This window comes from Halichoerus grypus, chromosome 12 (genome assembly GCF_964656455.1).
Source record: "Halichoerus grypus chromosome 12, mHalGry1.hap1.1, whole genome shotgun sequence".
Taxonomy (NCBI): Eukaryota; Metazoa; Chordata; class Mammalia; order Carnivora; family Phocidae; genus Halichoerus; species Halichoerus grypus.
In genome coordinates this window covers 51,387,490-51,405,008 of record NC_135723.1, presented here as the reverse complement: position 1 = coordinate 51,405,008, position 17,519 = coordinate 51,387,490, and the positions used below count along the sequence as shown (strand labels likewise).

General features: G+C 35.7%; 1 protein-coding gene across 12 annotated transcripts in view; it reads right to left on the bottom strand.

The window, feature by feature from the left end:
- Positions 1-17,519, bottom strand: part of HDAC9 (histone deacetylase 9) — a 911,036-nt gene that overhangs the window by 418,034 nt on the left and 475,483 nt on the right. For 8 of the 12 annotated variants that reach the window (XM_078059350.1, XM_078059346.1, XM_078059349.1 and 5 more), the window contains 2 exons: positions 17,131-17,257; positions 14,750-14,871 (listed from right to left, as the gene is read on the bottom strand). In XM_078059350.1, coding sequence (XP_077915476.1) covers positions 14,750-14,871; positions 17,131-17,257 — 249 coding nt within the window. The remainder of the gene's footprint in view (positions 1-14,749; positions 14,872-17,130; positions 17,258-17,519) is intronic. The other 4 variants (XM_078059344.1, XM_078059351.1, XM_078059353.1 and 1 more) reach the window with 1 other exon arrangement.

Here is a 17,519-nt window from a genome sequence, read left to right as displayed (position 1 = left end):
GAAGAAACTATTATACATGATAAAATTATTGTGAATTTTTCTTTGTTTTGGGGATGTGTGTGTATTCCACACTGTGCAGTAGGTCATAGCTAAAAAAAATTTGAAAGACACTGATATAGCACAGAAAAATACTGTGATCGTTATTGCTGAGATCAAAAAAATATATACAACACAAATTCTGCCACTGAGTAAGTTTCACTATTATACAGAAGCAGTGTTTACATGGAAATAACATAGGTAACAAAGGAAAATTAAGGGAGCTGAATTATAAAAGATTTCAGCATCACTGCTTCAGAAGAAAGAGGATTTGGAAAAGCTTCCTATAAATTGTAGTGCTTAAGGTGACTTTTGAAATGAGTAGGAAATTCAGACCTGAAGAGACCACTGAAGAAAGTCCCAGGACATGTGTGACAATCACGTAATATTTGAACAAAAGATTTAATAGGCTCAGATCAATATAGATCAATGAAACCAGGAACTCGTTCTTGGAAAAGATCAACAAAATTCATGAACTTTTCATCAAGAAAAAAAGAGAGACAACTCAAATAAAATCAGAAATGAAGGAAGAGAAATAACAAGCAACACCACAGAAATACAGAGGGTTATAATAAGATGTATGAAAAATTATATGCCAACAAATTGGGACAACCTAGAAGAAATGGATAAATTCCTAGAAACATACACCTTCTGAAACTGAATCAAGAAGAAGTAGAAAATTTTAACACACTAATTACTAGCAATGAAAGTTAGCCAGTAATCAAAAAACTCCCAACAAACCATAGTCCAGGACCAGATGGCTTCACTGGTGAATTCCACCAAACATTTAAAGAAGAGTTAATACCTACTCTTCTCAAACTATTCCAAATGAACAAAAGAGCAAAGAGAGCTTCCAAATTCAATCTATGAGGCCAGAATTACCCTGATATCAAAACCAAAGACACTACAAAAAAAGAAAACTGTACGCCAATATCTCTGGTGAACACAGATGTAAAAATCCTTAACAAAATATTAGCAAACCGAATCCAACAATACATTAAAAATCATTTGCCATGATCAAGTGGGATTTACTCCAGGGACTCAAGGGTGGTTCATTATTTGCAATTCAATCAGTGTAATACATCACATTAATAAGAGAAAGGACAAGAACCATATGATCATCTTAATAGTTGCAGAAAAAGCATTTGACAAAGTACAACATCCATTCATGATAAAAACACTCAACAAAGTACACACAGAGGGAAAATAAAGGCCATATATGAAAAATCCACAGCTAACATCATACTCAACAGTGAAAAACTGAGACCTCTAAGGTCAGGAACAAAACAAGGATGTCCACTTTAACCTTTCTATTCAACATAGTACTGGAAGTCCTAGCCATAGCAGTCAGACAAGAAAAATAAATAAAAGGCATCACAATTGGTGAAGAAGGAGTGAAATTTGCACTGCAGATGACATGATACTAAAAAGAGAGAGAGAGTGTGTGTTAATAGAATCAGAGCTGCCTTTTAGAAGGATGAATGCTGGTCAGAGTCTCATTCTCATTCCGGGCCATTAGAGAGCAACTATAAATTCCATTCAAACTTCCAGGGTGAGCAGGTGAGGCAGTCTCCCCACCAATGTAATCTGTCTCTCTGTGAGAGTGATGTGTTCAGGGATGGTACATGACCAAAGTTATTCAAGTGTGTTAGTCCTGGGAATTTATCAGAACTACTTGGTGGAAAGTGCTTGTTTTTCCTATTTTTGTTAAGCAATTAAAAGGTAGGCCTAGGGCTGTACTGGGTTATCCCTATCACCATCTGGAGAGAGCATTACTGTATGTAAAGTCCAGCAGCACTAGGATAGGAACTCAGACTTCTAATAATAACATGTGATCACATTGAACTAATATCTAAGCACAGTTAAAAGAAGCCCTCCAAATCCCCTCCTTTTTTTTTTTAAACTAAGCTAATTTGTATTAGTTTTTTGTTACTTAAAAATTAAGAGTCCCAAAAAAAGTCTAATTCTGCTCGGACATTATATTTTCTTTGGGTGATGTGATTTAAAAATGATTCTAAGGCTATGTCCAAATTCAGAAGGAAGAGTTTGCTGTGACTGATTAGTGATGTCTGCCTTGGGCACCAGAGAGATTTGCCATGACACTCAGGCCCCATTTCCGCCTGCCTTGGTCTGTACTCATGCTGTCCTATAGGATAGTAAATAGCTAGTTACATGTGGATATTTAAATTTAAATATATTAAAATTTTTCAAAAAAAACTTATCTCCTCAGGCATACTAGCCACATTTGCATTAATTTTCAAGTGGCTACACCTGCCTCGTGGCTAGTGAATTAGACAATGCAGATACAGAATTTTCTCACCATTATTTTCAAAGAACCACATAAATACAGCTGCAGCAGGCTAGTAAATGCTCTCTGAGAACTTGTTCCATGTTACCGACTTTAAAATACATATAATAAAACTGAATAGATAATTCCAATTAAATATGCCAAACGCTTATAACTAAAAAATTAGTATCTCAATGTCTTCTATCTATATTCTTCAGGGGGTTTAGATCTTTGCTTTTACTCAAGAATGTTCAAAATCTGGGAATGTAAAATAGTAGTTCCTCAAGAAATACGGTGGTCCAAATACTGAAGTAAAGCTAATTTTCAATCACCCTTTCAGGAACCTGCTACAAGTGCCTCACTCTGAAAACTGTGAGCTCATTAATGGCAAACATCCTTTTTTACGTATATTGATTTCTTTACTACCCACTAAGATAAGAGGGCCAGCACAAAGTGTGGTTTGTCAGATAAGGAATGAAGATGTCATAAACACTCTCTTTAAGGACACTTTTACCATCTAATTGAGAAGAACAAGATAAAAACATAAGTATGAAATATGATATCTAATAATTAAAATACAATGCCAGCTTTTATAACAAAAATTATAGTGATATGAGAATACAGATAAGGAAAATGCCAGAATGAAGGTTTTATAAAAATGACTTCTGAATTTATCTTTTATATGGATAGGTGGTAAAGAATGTTTAAATCTTGAGATAAAAATAAAAACAAGAAACTCCAAAGCAAATAGTTTTAGACAAGAGGAGATCGAGAAACAAAAATAAAGGTAACTCTGACTAGGTAAATTAAGGCCACTTGATGAAAAACCTAGCATGCCAGGATATATTTTTATTAAAAGCTGCCTTAATACTAAGGTTTTTGAGCAAACAGATAATGATTTCCTCCAGATTTCTTTGCCATAAAAGACCCCTTCATTTCAAAGTAACCCTGTGAGTGGCTGAAAACTTAAAGAAAATATAATTGCAAACATTTAATCACTTATTTTCTGTCTTCTTTTAATTTATTTCATTAGGTATGTCTAGAGATATATAAGTACATATATTTTCATGGAATCTTTCTCCCAGTGTTTCAAGTTATAAAATTGTGAATATTACAAATTAGGAGTCTTTTTTCAATCATTCTCATGATTATACAACAGATGGCTAAATGCTTTTAAAATCTTAATTATTATTTTTTGCCAATTCCTCATTCCAATCTTATCTAAAATGTCCTGCCTGTTTCTAATTGAGCATTTTATGGGGAGTGAAAAATATGTCATTAGGCTTTGTTACAGTTAATTATAATGAATTTGAGACATAATTCTGCAAAAGCACCATCATTTATTTCTTATTTATATGGTCTTCAAATTATTGATATTTTCTTATCTTACTCTTCATGAAACATATTTCCTTTTTAGAATTATACACAATCTTAGGAATCATTTGTTCCAAATCTTTCCTTTACCACAGAAATCTGAGATCCCAAATCATGAAGTCCTGTGTTTAAGGCCATATATTAGTGACACGGTTAAGACCATAGGTCTAGACTCCTTTTGCTATTCCAAGTCTTGCATTATTATACCATCTGGCTACTACTGCTAATTCCTACCCCAAATGCCATACCATCATTCCTAGTAATCATACAGGAAATATGCGCTGAGACTGCCATATATCAGGCACTGTGCTGGGCACTTTCATACAATACCTTTATTGCTTATAATAATTCTTCAAGGCAATTATTTTCCATACTTGACACTTGAAAACATTAAGGCTCAGAGAAGTCCTTTTAACTTGTCCATGGTTTATATAGCTCTACGTGGTAGCACCATACTAGAATTCTCAGCCAGATCTAACTCCAAACGATAAGATTCTTTTCCATGCTTTGTCTTTCTAGCCTCTATCAGCTTTTTCATACTAGTTTCCCCCCACAAACAAACAATTTGAGTTAGATTTTCAAAGTTCTTATAAGGTTGTTTAATTATCACACAATTTGCAATTGATACTTGCTCTTGGCTCTAAAGTAGTTTTCATCCATATTGCACATACAATCTGTGAGACCAGCTACTTGTTTATTGAATTGTGAAACTTAAACCATTTTGTTCCTTGATTCTAACTTAACCACAACTAACTTTTGAATAAATAATTCATAGGAACATTAATATCTATGCTTTTTATCATTTTTAAATAAAAGATACATATATATTTATATTTTTTCTATATTACAAGAAATCTTACTATTCTAAACCATTTAATTCTTAGGTAAATACTACAGTAATTTATCAACTGTAGCATGCACAATGACTAAGAAAAAAATGCAAAAGCAAAAAACATTGCTGGTTGAACTATGAAGATATCATCCATTAGACCCATTGAGATTACAGACATGTTTGTTTAAAAAATGACCATTTTAGAAATAAATCAGAGAAAGACATATATTATATGACCTCACTGATATGAGGAATTCTTAATCTCAGGAAACAAACTGAGGGCTGCTGGAGTGGTGGGGGGTGGCAGGCATGGGGTGGCTGGGTGATAGACATTGGGGAGGGTATGTGCTATGGTGAGCACTGTGAATTGTGCAAGACTGTTGAATCACAGATCTGTACCTCTGAAACAAATAATATATTATATGTTAAAAAAAAAAAGAAGATAGCAGGAAGGGAAAAATGAAGTGGGGTAAATCGAAGGGGGAGACGAACCATGAGAGACGATGGACTCTGAGAAACAAACTGAGGGTTCTAGAGGGGAGGGTGGTGGGGGATGGGTTAGCCTGCTGATGGGTATTAAAGAGGGCACGTACTGCATGGAGCACTGGGTGTTATATGCAAACAGTGAATCATGGAACACTACATCAAAAACTAATGATGGTGATTAACATAATAAATAAAATAAAATAAAAAAATAAAAAATACAAATAAAGTTCATTTGTATGTAGTTAAAACTAAAAAAAATGAGCATTTTAGAATCAATGAATTAGTTTAAAATAGCTAACTTTTCATAAAGTGATTAAATCTATCAAAAAGTCTTCTTTTAAAAAGTAAATTACCTATGTGGAAAATTAAATTCTTTTTTAAAAGGAAAGTAAACTTTCTAATTTCTGGAAGGCCACGATTGGGTTTTCTTACCTCATCAAATCTCTAGAGTTTGATATAATTAGAAAAGTAAGAAAAACACAGGAAAAAAAAATCCTTATAATTCCCAAATCTTGCTTACACAGTAGTTTATACTCCATTCCAAACCAATATTTCATCAAATTTATTTTCAAAGTACCAAAATCAATAGGGTGTTATTTCCAATAAAGGAGAAGAGAAAGATGACATACAGAAGAGGGCACAGAATAAAATATCATAGACTCTATCAATAGGCAAAGACTTTAGCACAAAGTATTGGATTCCTTCCAAAATGTGATTTAAAATTATTCAGCCTATTCTATCACAGTTTTTAGCACATGGATTTGTTAGTCATGACCAAGCTGAAAGAGACAGTCAATCATTTATGCTAATCTTTGAAAAATCTATTATAATTAATTGGTAAGAATTATATTGCTTAAATATAAATCTGTCACCTCAAAAAGTTGGAAAGTTGTGTTTAAAAATTATTTTTTAAATGTTTTACAGCATTAAAAATCAATGGCAGACTTCTGGTATCAACTCCAACATGTAAAGAGCTTGGAAATCTTCACTTCCATCCTTACCACAAGAAAAAAGCTGAGCAAAGTAAAAATCAAAGTGGTTTTCTTACATCCTTCAGAGGATAGAGGTCTCAGAGTGCTACTCTGAAATCTGGAGAGCCAGGAAAATACAGAAAATCACAGCTGAGCTCAGCTTACTGGAAGCAGCAGCTACTGGAGCCAGTAACTGGTAGGAACCCCTAAATGTAATTTTGATGAGTTACTGGAGTCACACTAGAGATCGATATGGACTAGCTTGACAGCTAAAACCCCCAGGGTCCAAACTCAGGGGAGACCTACACATTTATGGGTTTTACTTATAAGAACCCAACCAGGTTCTCTCAGAGAAGATTAGTGAAAAGTCCCCTCCTATATAAGTGAAGCCACAGAGTAGGAAGAGGGGAGAAAAGTAACCATTTTGAAATATGCCCAAGGGAAAAGTAACAATTTAAAAATATACCCAGAGCATTTTACATAACAAAACTTGCCCTGCAAGGGAAAATATCTTACCAGATCTTTATCTGACCTGGAGGGAAGGGCAATTAAAAAAATGAGATTTAATTACAAGATTATAGAACACTGATGCTTCCCAACATTTTACCACCATATCACTAAGGTTCCAACATAACAACAATAGATTATAACTGTAAGAGCTGTTAAGACAGACTCTATTTATGAAGGAGTTCTCAGGGTAATCATAAGAAAGGGGAAGAAAACAAAACCAGGAAACTAGAGGAAACTAAGCCTCTGTCAACTATAGCTAAGGTAAACATTAAATGCAGTCCAGTTCCAGCCAGATTAACATAAAATCTCACACCAAACGCCTAACCACTCGGTTTCTATTTTCTAATATATCACACCCAGCTTTCAACAGAAAATTGCAAAGACTGCTAAAAGGCAAGAGAAAATACACTCTGAAGAGACAAAGCAAACATCACACCAGACTCAGATATGACGATTCTGGAATTATCAGATAGAGAACTTAAAATACTTATGAGTAATATGTTAAGGGCTCTAATGGAAAAAGTTGACAACATGCAAGAACATATGGGTAAATGTAAGCAGAGAGATGGAAACTCTAAGAGGGAATCAAGAGGAAATTCTTGAAATCAAAAGCACAGAAAGAAGAATGCTGTGATGGACTCATCAATTGACTGGATGTGGCTGAAGAAAGAATCAGAGATCTTGAAGACACATCAATAGAAACTTTCCAAGCTGAAAGGCAAAGAGAAAAAAAGAACACAATACCCTGGAACTCTGGGACAATTACAAAAGGCGGCATATATGTGTAATGGGGATCCTAAAATAACAAGAAAGAAAGGAACAGAAGAATATTGGAATAATGGCTGAAATCCACAGGTATAGGAATCTCAGAGAACAGGAAGCAATATAAATATCAAAAGCTAAACACCTAGGCATATCATATTCGAACTGCAGAAAACCAAAGACAAAAAGACTATCTTCAAAGAAACCAGAGGATATTAGAAAGCAACTTGCCTAGAGAATAACAAGGATAAGAACTGATCAGATTTCTTGTCAGAACCTTGCAAGCAAGCAGAGTGTAGTGAAATGCTTCAAGTGTTGCAAGAAAAAACTCCAGCAACTTGGAGTTCTGTGTTCAGTGAAATCATCTTTTCAACATGAAGGAGAAATAAAACCTTTCTCAGACAAACAAAAACTAAGGGAATTTGTTGCCAGTAGACCTGCCTTGCAAGAAATAGTAAAAGAAGGTCTTCAATAAGAAAGAAAAGATAGAGGTCAGAAACTCCTATCTATTTAAAGGAAGGAATAAATGAAGGAAAAATGAAATACTTTATTATTCTTATTTTTAATTGATCTAATAGATTATTCAAAATAATAATATCAACAGCATATTGGGTGATTTTAGCCTACAAAAAAATAAGAAGAATGACAGCAATATTATAAACGATGGGAGGGAGGAACTGGGAATATGCTCTTACAAGGTATCTACTGACAAAGCAGTACTGGGTTATTTGAAAGTAGATGCAGCTTAGCCACAAATACGTGCTTCAAACTCTAAGGAAATCACAAAATAAAATTTGTTAAAGAGGTACAATTGATATACTAAGAAGATAGAGAACATGGAATCATACAGTGGTCAATGACGTTCCAGCGAGGCTAGAAAAAGAAGGTAAATAAAAAAATAATAATAATAAAGAGTAAGTACAGTGATTAGAAAACAATTACACACATGGTGGTAATAATCTAACAATATCAGTAACCACTTCCAATGTGAATGATCTAATATACTAATTAAAAGAGACTGTCAGAGTGGATTTAAAAAAAGACCCAACTATATGTTGCCTATAAGAAAACTATTTTAAAAATAAAGACACAGATAGGGGTGCCTGGGTGGCTCAGTTGGTTAAGCGTCTGCCTTTGGCTCAAGTCATGATCCCAAGGTCCTGGGAGAGAGCCCTGCGTAGGGTTTCCTGCTGAGCTGCCCCTCCCTCTGCTACTCCCCCTGCTCATGCTCACTCTTTCTAATAAATAAATAAAAATCTTCAAAAAAAAAAAAAAAAGACACAGATAGATTAAAACTAAAGGGGTAGAGAAAGATATACCACATTGATACTAGGAAATTATAAATTAACACGAAAAAGGGAAACCATTATATACCATTAGGATGTTTAAAATCCAAAAAACTGAAACTGAAAATACCAAATGCTGGTGAGTATACAGAGTGACAAGAACTCTGATCCACTGCTGGTGGGTGTGCAAAATGGTGCAGCCACTTTGGAAGACAGTTTGGCAGTTACAAAACTAAACACATCTTACCATAAGACCCAGCTATGGCACTCCTATGAATTTACCTAATTGAGTTCAAAACTTATACCCACACAAAACCTACGTGAGAATGTTTACAATAGATTTATCCGTAATTGCTAAAACTTGAAAGGAGCCAGGATGCCTTTGAAGAGGTAGATGGATGAACACACTGTGGTTCCTTTATACAACACAATATTATCTAGCAATAAAAAGAATGAGCTTTCAAGCCACAAAGACACGGAGGAATCTTAAACGCATATTGCCAAGTGAAAGAAGCCAGTCTGGAAGGCTACATACATTATACTATATGATTCCATCTATGGGACATGCTGCAGAAGGCAAGACCATAGAGACAGTAAAAATACCAGGGGTTACCAGGGCTTACCAGGGGTTGGTTAGGGGGAGGGATGAATCGATGGAGCAGAGAGGAGTTTTAGCACAGTGAAACTCTTGGGCATTATATTGTAATGATGGACACATGACGTGACATTACTCATGTGTCAAAATCTATAGAACTTCATAACACTAAGAGTAAACCTTAATGTAAATTATGTACTACACTAGTAATAATGTATCTAGTGGTTCATTAATTATACCAAATGTACCACACTAATGAAAGATGTAAATAAGAGCAGAGACTGGGGTGGGGGGTGGGGTGGAGGATGATCTGAAAGCCCTCTGTATTATCTGCTCAGTTTTTTCTGTAAATCTAAAACCGTTCTAAAAATTAAAGTCTAATAATTTAAAAATAAAGTCAAGGGCAGAAATTAAAACTCAGTTTGGCCCCAGTGAGCACAGAGCATCAATTAGTGTTCCTCCTACGTTAGATGACAGAAACAAGTCTGCTGCTATTTTTGGAAACCATATTTGGCTCTGAAATGCCAGGGAAATACAAAACTGACAAAACCCTTTATTCCAGTGTTGACATTAGTACTGCAAGTTGCACAGAGCTTAAAAAGAAGGCTTGTCACTTTCTCCCCAGTTACTTATTTAATCAATAAATGTGGCAGAATGTTAAACCTTAAAAAGACTTTCCACAATAAAAAGAGATACAGTTTTAACTTGATAAAAATAAATGAAACTGAATTCCTTCTCAACTAGAAACATAAAATTAACTAAACACTCCGTAAATCCTAGGTATGATCCTAAGCTCGTTACACACAATACTTCATTGAATTCCCAAAATAACTCTATGAACCAAGTGCAATAATTATTCCCATTTTACAGATGACAGAGTCACAGGCCAAGGAGGTTCAGTAAATTTCCTAAGACTGAGGATCCAGATTTCAAACTGGTAGGTGGATCCGAAGCCTGCTGTTACTGTGCCACATTGCTTCTTGGTTCTGGGAGTACTGGTGTAATTTTATCACAAAAAGATTATTCTAATAATTTTAAGCAAGAATGACTGAAACAGTGGAACTAAGACAGAGTACTAAGATGGGTAAAAATCCTCCAGTTTTTGTCAATCTGGAACACAATTCAGAGTGATATTTTTGCAGCGTAAGTGCTCTTTTCGTGCTAATCTATGCAGAAACGTGTGTGCATGACCATGCATGCATGTGAGCACGTGTTTGTGTATCATGAGAAAAACACAGAATTAGAGAGACAGAGGAAGGGAGAAAGAGATTTTAAAACATAAGATAAAGGGGAGCGCTTGGGTGGCTCAGTCGGTTAAGCGTCTGCCTTCAGCTCAGGTCATGATCCCAGGGTCCTGAGATCGAGCCCTGTGTCGGGCTCCTTGCTTAAGGGGAACCTGCTTCTCCCTCTCCTCCCAGCTCAGTGCTCTCTCTCTCTTTCTCTCTAATAAATAAATAAAATCTTAAAAAAAAGAAAAAATAAGATTAAAAAAAAACCTCCTTGTATTAATTCTGGATTATACTAACTTGAATAGGTCACCAAGGTACCACAACATAACTTCTAACAGCTATTCTGAGAGAGATTTATAAAGCTATCTGTCTCATCTCTGCCTTCTTTCCAATTTACTCAGTGTGGAAAATAACACTGGCCTTCCAAAACCTTAACTTATGTTTGGACCCCTTCCATATGAGTCTGACTCTAGTGTTGCTGACCATTAAAATGAATATTTCAGTGGGGCTGGAACAGTCCTGTTAGCCCGAGCCAAGCTATATATGGCTTGCACACTTTAAGAGGTTAATCTAGCAGTATTAAATGGAAAGACTATAACATTCAAAGAAAGGCAAAGTTCACTGAGTAAGACCCCAATAATATAATGGAGCATAAAACCTCTAGAATTTTTTACCGTAGTATTTTATGAAATATAGGTACACACTCACTGGAATAGAATCCAATACAAATCGTTCTGTAGGTCAATTCAAAGTCAGTACATACGCAGTATCTTTGGGAGAAATATGTACTATTTCAAAAGTACCTGGACCTAGACGCTTCCTTTCTCTATTTTATAGTTTATTATCAGTCTAGAAATATGCTATATTGGGGAAAAAAGTCACCTACCACAGTATAATATAATTTGGCACCAAAACATGAAGTTCAATAAAATAGTACAAATTTCAGTATCAACAAATCCTTGTGTTGTGGAACAAAAAGAATCACAGAAGTTAATTCTAAAAGGAAGTGCTATTTTAAGTGTGGGTGATAAACATAAAAACTGAAACAATGATTTCATTCTCAACTTCACAACTAATTATGAAATCCTTTCATGTGCATTGTTGTGAAGGGAGCAAAAGACTCTCAATTCGTACATTTAAAAGAAAAGTGAATTAGGAATGGGCTTGATTAAAGCCACCTATTTGTATTATTCTGATGTTTCCTAAATGCTAGGAGCAACCATGATCCTCCTAAGGGGAAAGGAAGTAAAGGTCCACTTTGCATGACAAAGGTCAGATTTCTGCAGACAAATGAGACTTCTTTGATTGACTGTTCCTAGGTTATCACTGTCTGGCTGGGTCCTAGGAGGTCAAGAGAGGTTCCAAACTCTGCTCACTGCTTAAGGGACACCCCTGGGGCCACTTTAATCATTTTAAGATCATTACAACTTTTCTTATTCTGGTTCCAGCTTTACTCCCTTAAATCTTGCTAATACATATTGGCAAGTCAGTCCTGAGGTAGGTTAAAAAGAAATTGGAAGTATTTAGTATTATATGCAGATCGAAAGAGAGAATCCACTCATTTAACAACTTCTTTTAAATCTAAGACTGAGTTCAGTGAAATTCAAGTAGACCACAGAGGGTGATAATCAGGCCCCAGTAGGAAAGCTTGACTCTATTATACCTGTCCTGGTATTTACACTATGTGATCAATGCCACTACTCTAGATTTCATTTAATATGATGTAGCTTTATACAAAAATTATCTTAGTTTCCCCAATCATTACGTAGGTTTATAACTGTAATTATGGTAATATTTTGTTTGCTTTTTGTAACAGCTATTAAGTCATAAACATACAAGAAATGCTGAAGTAAAAATTATCACTTGACTGTATTTCAATGCTCTTCTATTTAGTGCAAATAACATGTATAAACTTTCTCACAGTGGACTGGAAATACATCAAATGGATCACATGGATAAAAGAAGAGTTCTGTTCTGCCTATTTGTAATTAATGAAGGATATCTCTTAAGTACTTTAGATAATGTGTATAAAACATCTGTATTTAATTATAACATCCTTCTTTTAGATGATGGGAATTGAATTAAGAAATATTTTGAAACCCCTATACCAATATAAAAGTATTAATGGCTGTTCAAGAATTTCATTAGTACAACACTTGAAAAAGTTTGGTTTCATAAATCAACGGCCTGACGCTTCATTAATATCAGATTTTCAATTTTATAAAGGGAATAACCTTAACATATTAGGCAAATACAGAAAATATAACACTAGCAAAGACAAGGGTTGGATCTTTTCACTATTGTTATATATCACACAGACACAGAAAATGTCTTTCATATTAGTACAGATTTGAATAAAATTTTGTAACATATATAGTGAGCAGGATTTCTCTTTGAATTCTGTTGTGGACTGAGAATTTTTACAAGAATAAATTAACAGCTTGCTAGTCATTCCTTACAGAGAAAAAAAAAAAAATCCTGAACTGTTCTCATGGAAACTGGGACACAAAGTATGGGTTTTCAGTACTTCTTCTTAAGTATTGAAAAAGATCAGATTTTCTTTCTGGATGCTTTACTGGTTCCAAATGCCACTTCTTTTCAAAGTCAGTGTCAGTTCTGCAGTCCGTTTTCAGTCTCCCAGTGGTAAGAATATATTCAAAGGCTGTGTGCACAGCAGGGCAAAAGTCTTTCTCCATGAATGTAACTATATCACTCATCAGTAACCTCCTGCCATAAAGGGGACTTATGTTTTCTTTCCTTTTAGTGACTCCTTGGGCTCTTGAATGCCAGTCACTGCCCTGAGACCTGGGGCAATATTCACATAATCTCTGTCAATAGTTCCTACAGAAGCTACTGGTGCAACTAAACGTCAAGACAGCAGATCACAGTCGGCGCATTCTAAAACTCATGTCCTTTATGGATCGATTTTCATAAACTATACTCTGTGTTTTAGAAATACATGGAAGCTCACTCTTTGCTTTCTTCCTTTTATCCCAGCAAAGTTTATTTACGTGAAAGGCAATTTGATTTGTACGTAATAGTGTGAAATTCTGATGCAATGCATAAATCTCATTCTCCCCTCCGCATAGCCCCCTGGAGGTATTTTACTTCTTATAGTATTTTACTACACCTATTGTCTTATAGTAGAAATGCAAAACTCCTTGGGCTATTAAAATAAAAAGGCAGAGATTGCTCTGCAATACTTCACCGTCCTACCCCAGTGCCTGGTACAAAAGATGGTAGGAAATAAGTTCTGACTTATGACAGATTTTATTTTTAAATCTTCATTATGCTATAGGTAAATTATGACAGACAATAGTTTAGCGTGTGTTTTCACAGTATATTATATCCATTTTAATTATTCAAGATTGCTTGGGAAAATGAATATAATTATTGGAAAGCATTTTTGCTCTCCTGATTTCAAATACAAATTACATAGATCTAGTCTTCTTAAGTAGACCTGAGTAAAATACAATGGACCAAACTATCTTCTCTGAATACCTTTTCAGATCAGTGCTGGGTACAAAGATTTTAAAATTTACAGCTTTCTCTTAAAAAACTGTATTTGGAAAACATGAGATTTAGAATAGAACGTACACCAATGCTATTTATGCTTATATCTAGCTGAAGTTTAAATATATTTATCACAGAGGTAAGAGCATGTAACACATTAAATATGCACGTATCAGAGGGCTGAAAAGGGAGAAGATGAGCAAACAAATACTAGCCTTAGAGCCAGAAGGCGGTTTGCTAAACTCCAAATAGAAGTTTCATTGTCCCAGTTCCCCTAAGCAAATTTTTATATAAAAATTACATGAGATCATTAGGTACAAAGCATCACAGAGTTCTCCTGTAATCTGTGAGACATTAGGCAAGTCACTTAACTCAGAAGGTAGCCTTCGTCTTATCTGTTTTCACCACCTTACACAATTAAAATTTACGGGTTTTAAAATGTGTGAGGAAAAGAAAGTTTATTATTCCCATTTTTTGCAGTAAATGGCTGAGGCGGAAGAAAAATTTAGACAAATGGAGGAAATTACAGAGGACCTCATTAGTGGAGAAGATTTAAATTTTCGGAGAAACTGTATTTCTATTTTCCTTAATTCTACTCTTTCTTGCCAATAAGATAATAATTTGTTTCAAATCCAAATACGATGAACTTTTAAACTCAAAAAGGTCCTTCGATTATATCCTGGATCAACTGATGTTGAAATTGGGGGCCGTATGTGTGTGCGTGCACATGCGTGTTTATGTTAAGGGCAGGGGTGGAGAGGGCCTAAGAGCTATGGTGCAAATCCTTTAGCTTTCCTCTAGAGGATGGCAAAGTGCAACTACAGGTACACTATGGAAGAGCAAGTGGAGTCTTGCTAAACCAACTTACCAGTTTTTCGAAGGGGGAAATCATCCTTCGCATCCTGTGCTCCTGGTAATGTGTATTTGTAGGATGGAGATGTTCCACTCAGGGGTGGAGAGCTTTGATCCAGTGACGTGTGGTGGGCAGCCCTACCGAAGAAAAAGAGGCTTCACCATTTGCTCTGGAGTTTTTACTGCGTGTCGGTCAGCAGTAATCAGTTGCACATGCTGTACACGTGCCTCAGCTGTGTTTATGTTCTTTCTTGCCCGTGTGTACAAACCACAGCCTCACGGAACCAAGTTCGCTTTAGCAATATGCTATAGAATGCTGCAGGATCCCCAAGAATGACCACTGTGTGTCTGGTCACTCACTTACACAGAAGTTTGCCTCACTAAAAGAGAATTAACCAAGAGCCTGAGTTCTGATCATCTGAGATTACTGTGGATGTTTTCTTATGCGCCATACTAGTGAAAAAGTCATCATCCGAACCCTGTTTAGTCAACAGGGTAGAATAGCTAGAGTAAAAGTAAACATATAGAAGTGACTTCATTTTCAAAAATAGCTAGGTTATACATAAAAGTACATGAGGGTGGCTTTTCTACCATAGTGATACCATTGTGTCAACAGCCTCAGATCTCCTGACTTGTATAGCACTTCCAAGGTAAAGGCTGGCAATCACATAATTCTTCAATATGAAACTGATTTTTAAAAATGTTTTGTCTTCCCTGAATAAATATAGTGAAAGAGATGGAGCTGTACTACCAGGGAAACATTTTCAGGGCTGACCATAGATTATCCAGTGGACATGAACATCCACAATTACGATACGTAAAGAAAACAATGAACAGGGCATGGTATCACCACCAGGATGAAAATTCTACCATTATCATTTATCTGAATCACACATTCTCAAAAATTAACTGGTTTAAGGGCACTTCATCTAGGCCTCACTGGCAAAAGAGTATTAAATTCGGATTCCATAAATTAATGATTTATGGTGTCTGGCGTCGGACCCTACTGAAGTTCAGTTCAGTACAAAAAAGGATTGCTAAGTAAATGTTTAATATACCCAAGGGGACAGCTAAAGAACTTTCAGCTGACATGCTGTTTGCATATATTTGTTTCCCAATTAAAAAAGGTATTGTGTCTTCTTAAAATGAGCTTTAACTTAGAAGGAATATAAATTAGTTATAAATTGTATATGCAATTTTAGGTAATAAAGCGGTATTTATTTCTAAACACCCTGTGATGTTAACTGAACATCTGAAAATTTTCTTCAGGGACTGGCTTCTCAAGTCAACTGACATGCCTGATAGAAATTACGTAAACCATTAAAAAGTATTTATATGGCACTCTGGAATCTGCCTCAGTTATTCTTTTTTTGGATGCTGAGAAGGGCAGATACTTTTAAAACAGAATTAGAAGTATAATAATTCTTTAAATAGAAGTCTTGGGAAGCTTACAGTTTCAATATAGAGTAATCAAGTACGTATTCCCTTATCCTTGATGATACGAGGAATCAAAAAAAAACTGTAAGTGTAAAATCTGATGGCCATTCAGTAAACATATAAAATGAGAGAAATGAAACTATTTTCTATTAAGCCTATTATCCAAACATTTGCCTATCAGTGTTTGTCCTGATTTTTAAAAACACCACATTCCTTCCTATTTTCCTGAGACGAGAACTGTGTATCTCATAGTTCTCTTCACTGGACCTGGGGAAACATGGTTCCGGACATCTGTAAAAGCAGAGTGTCTGATGTTGTCAGCTTGTGTGTGAGAAGTCAGTGTGCTCGGCTCACAGTGTAGCAAGAATTGAAGTCAGATGGTCAGGGGTAAACTTGTCACGGAAGACTCAGCTTTACTTCCTTGCCTCCGTTCTCTTTCTCTTCCCTCCCTTGTCTTCCTGCTTTTTTTTTTTTCTTTAAGTCGAAAAGCTTCTGGTCTTTTAAAAATAGCTCAGATCTCCACCTTCTATCGAGCCAAGTAAAATAAAGTCTCAACCTGCCAAATCTTCAGAAATTATTGTAAAGATATCAGATGCACCATCTGAGAATAGAAAAATGCAAAATAGGAACTAATTTCTCTGCCCCACCCCACATTTCTGTTATTCATTCACCAAAAAACATATCTACTTCCTTGCCCTCGAGAGGATACTTGCTAACATTTATTAAGTGCTGCTCTCTGTTGCATACTTGACCACATTATTTCCTAGGACCTTTCCAGCAACCCTGGAGGGCAGGTACTATCATTATGGTCTTTTCACAGAGAAGGACGAGAATTCAAGGAGCTTGTCCACGGCCACATAGCTGAGAACTGGCAGACCCCAGTCCTGTGCCCAGGCTGACCGAGTACAGAACCTGTGTTCTTGACCCCTAGGAATGAAAAAGGCCAAACACTGAACATACGTGTACCAGAGCTTGGGATGGCGGCTCACGGAATGATTTTTTCCATTTGGTGGAGTGTCTTTTGTTGCTGATTTACTCAATAGGAATTCTTGAAGCTTCTGCTTTACTTCTGTACTCGCCACTGCCCCTGAAACACACACATACAGAAACAGATGTTGATTTGGGGCTTTGTCCTTTTGTGCCTCTGGAGTATTTAGCAAAAATTAAGAAGTATCACCACTGGTCACTGCATATGAGGCTTTCCTATTAAAAGAAATCAGAGTCTAAACAGGATTTTGAAAACGGCATAGTAATGTTTTGTAACTACTGCTCAAACCGCCAATTTTCAAAGGACCTTTGATGATTTCTTTAATTGCCTTTGCAGAATAGGGAGTCCCAGAATTAACACT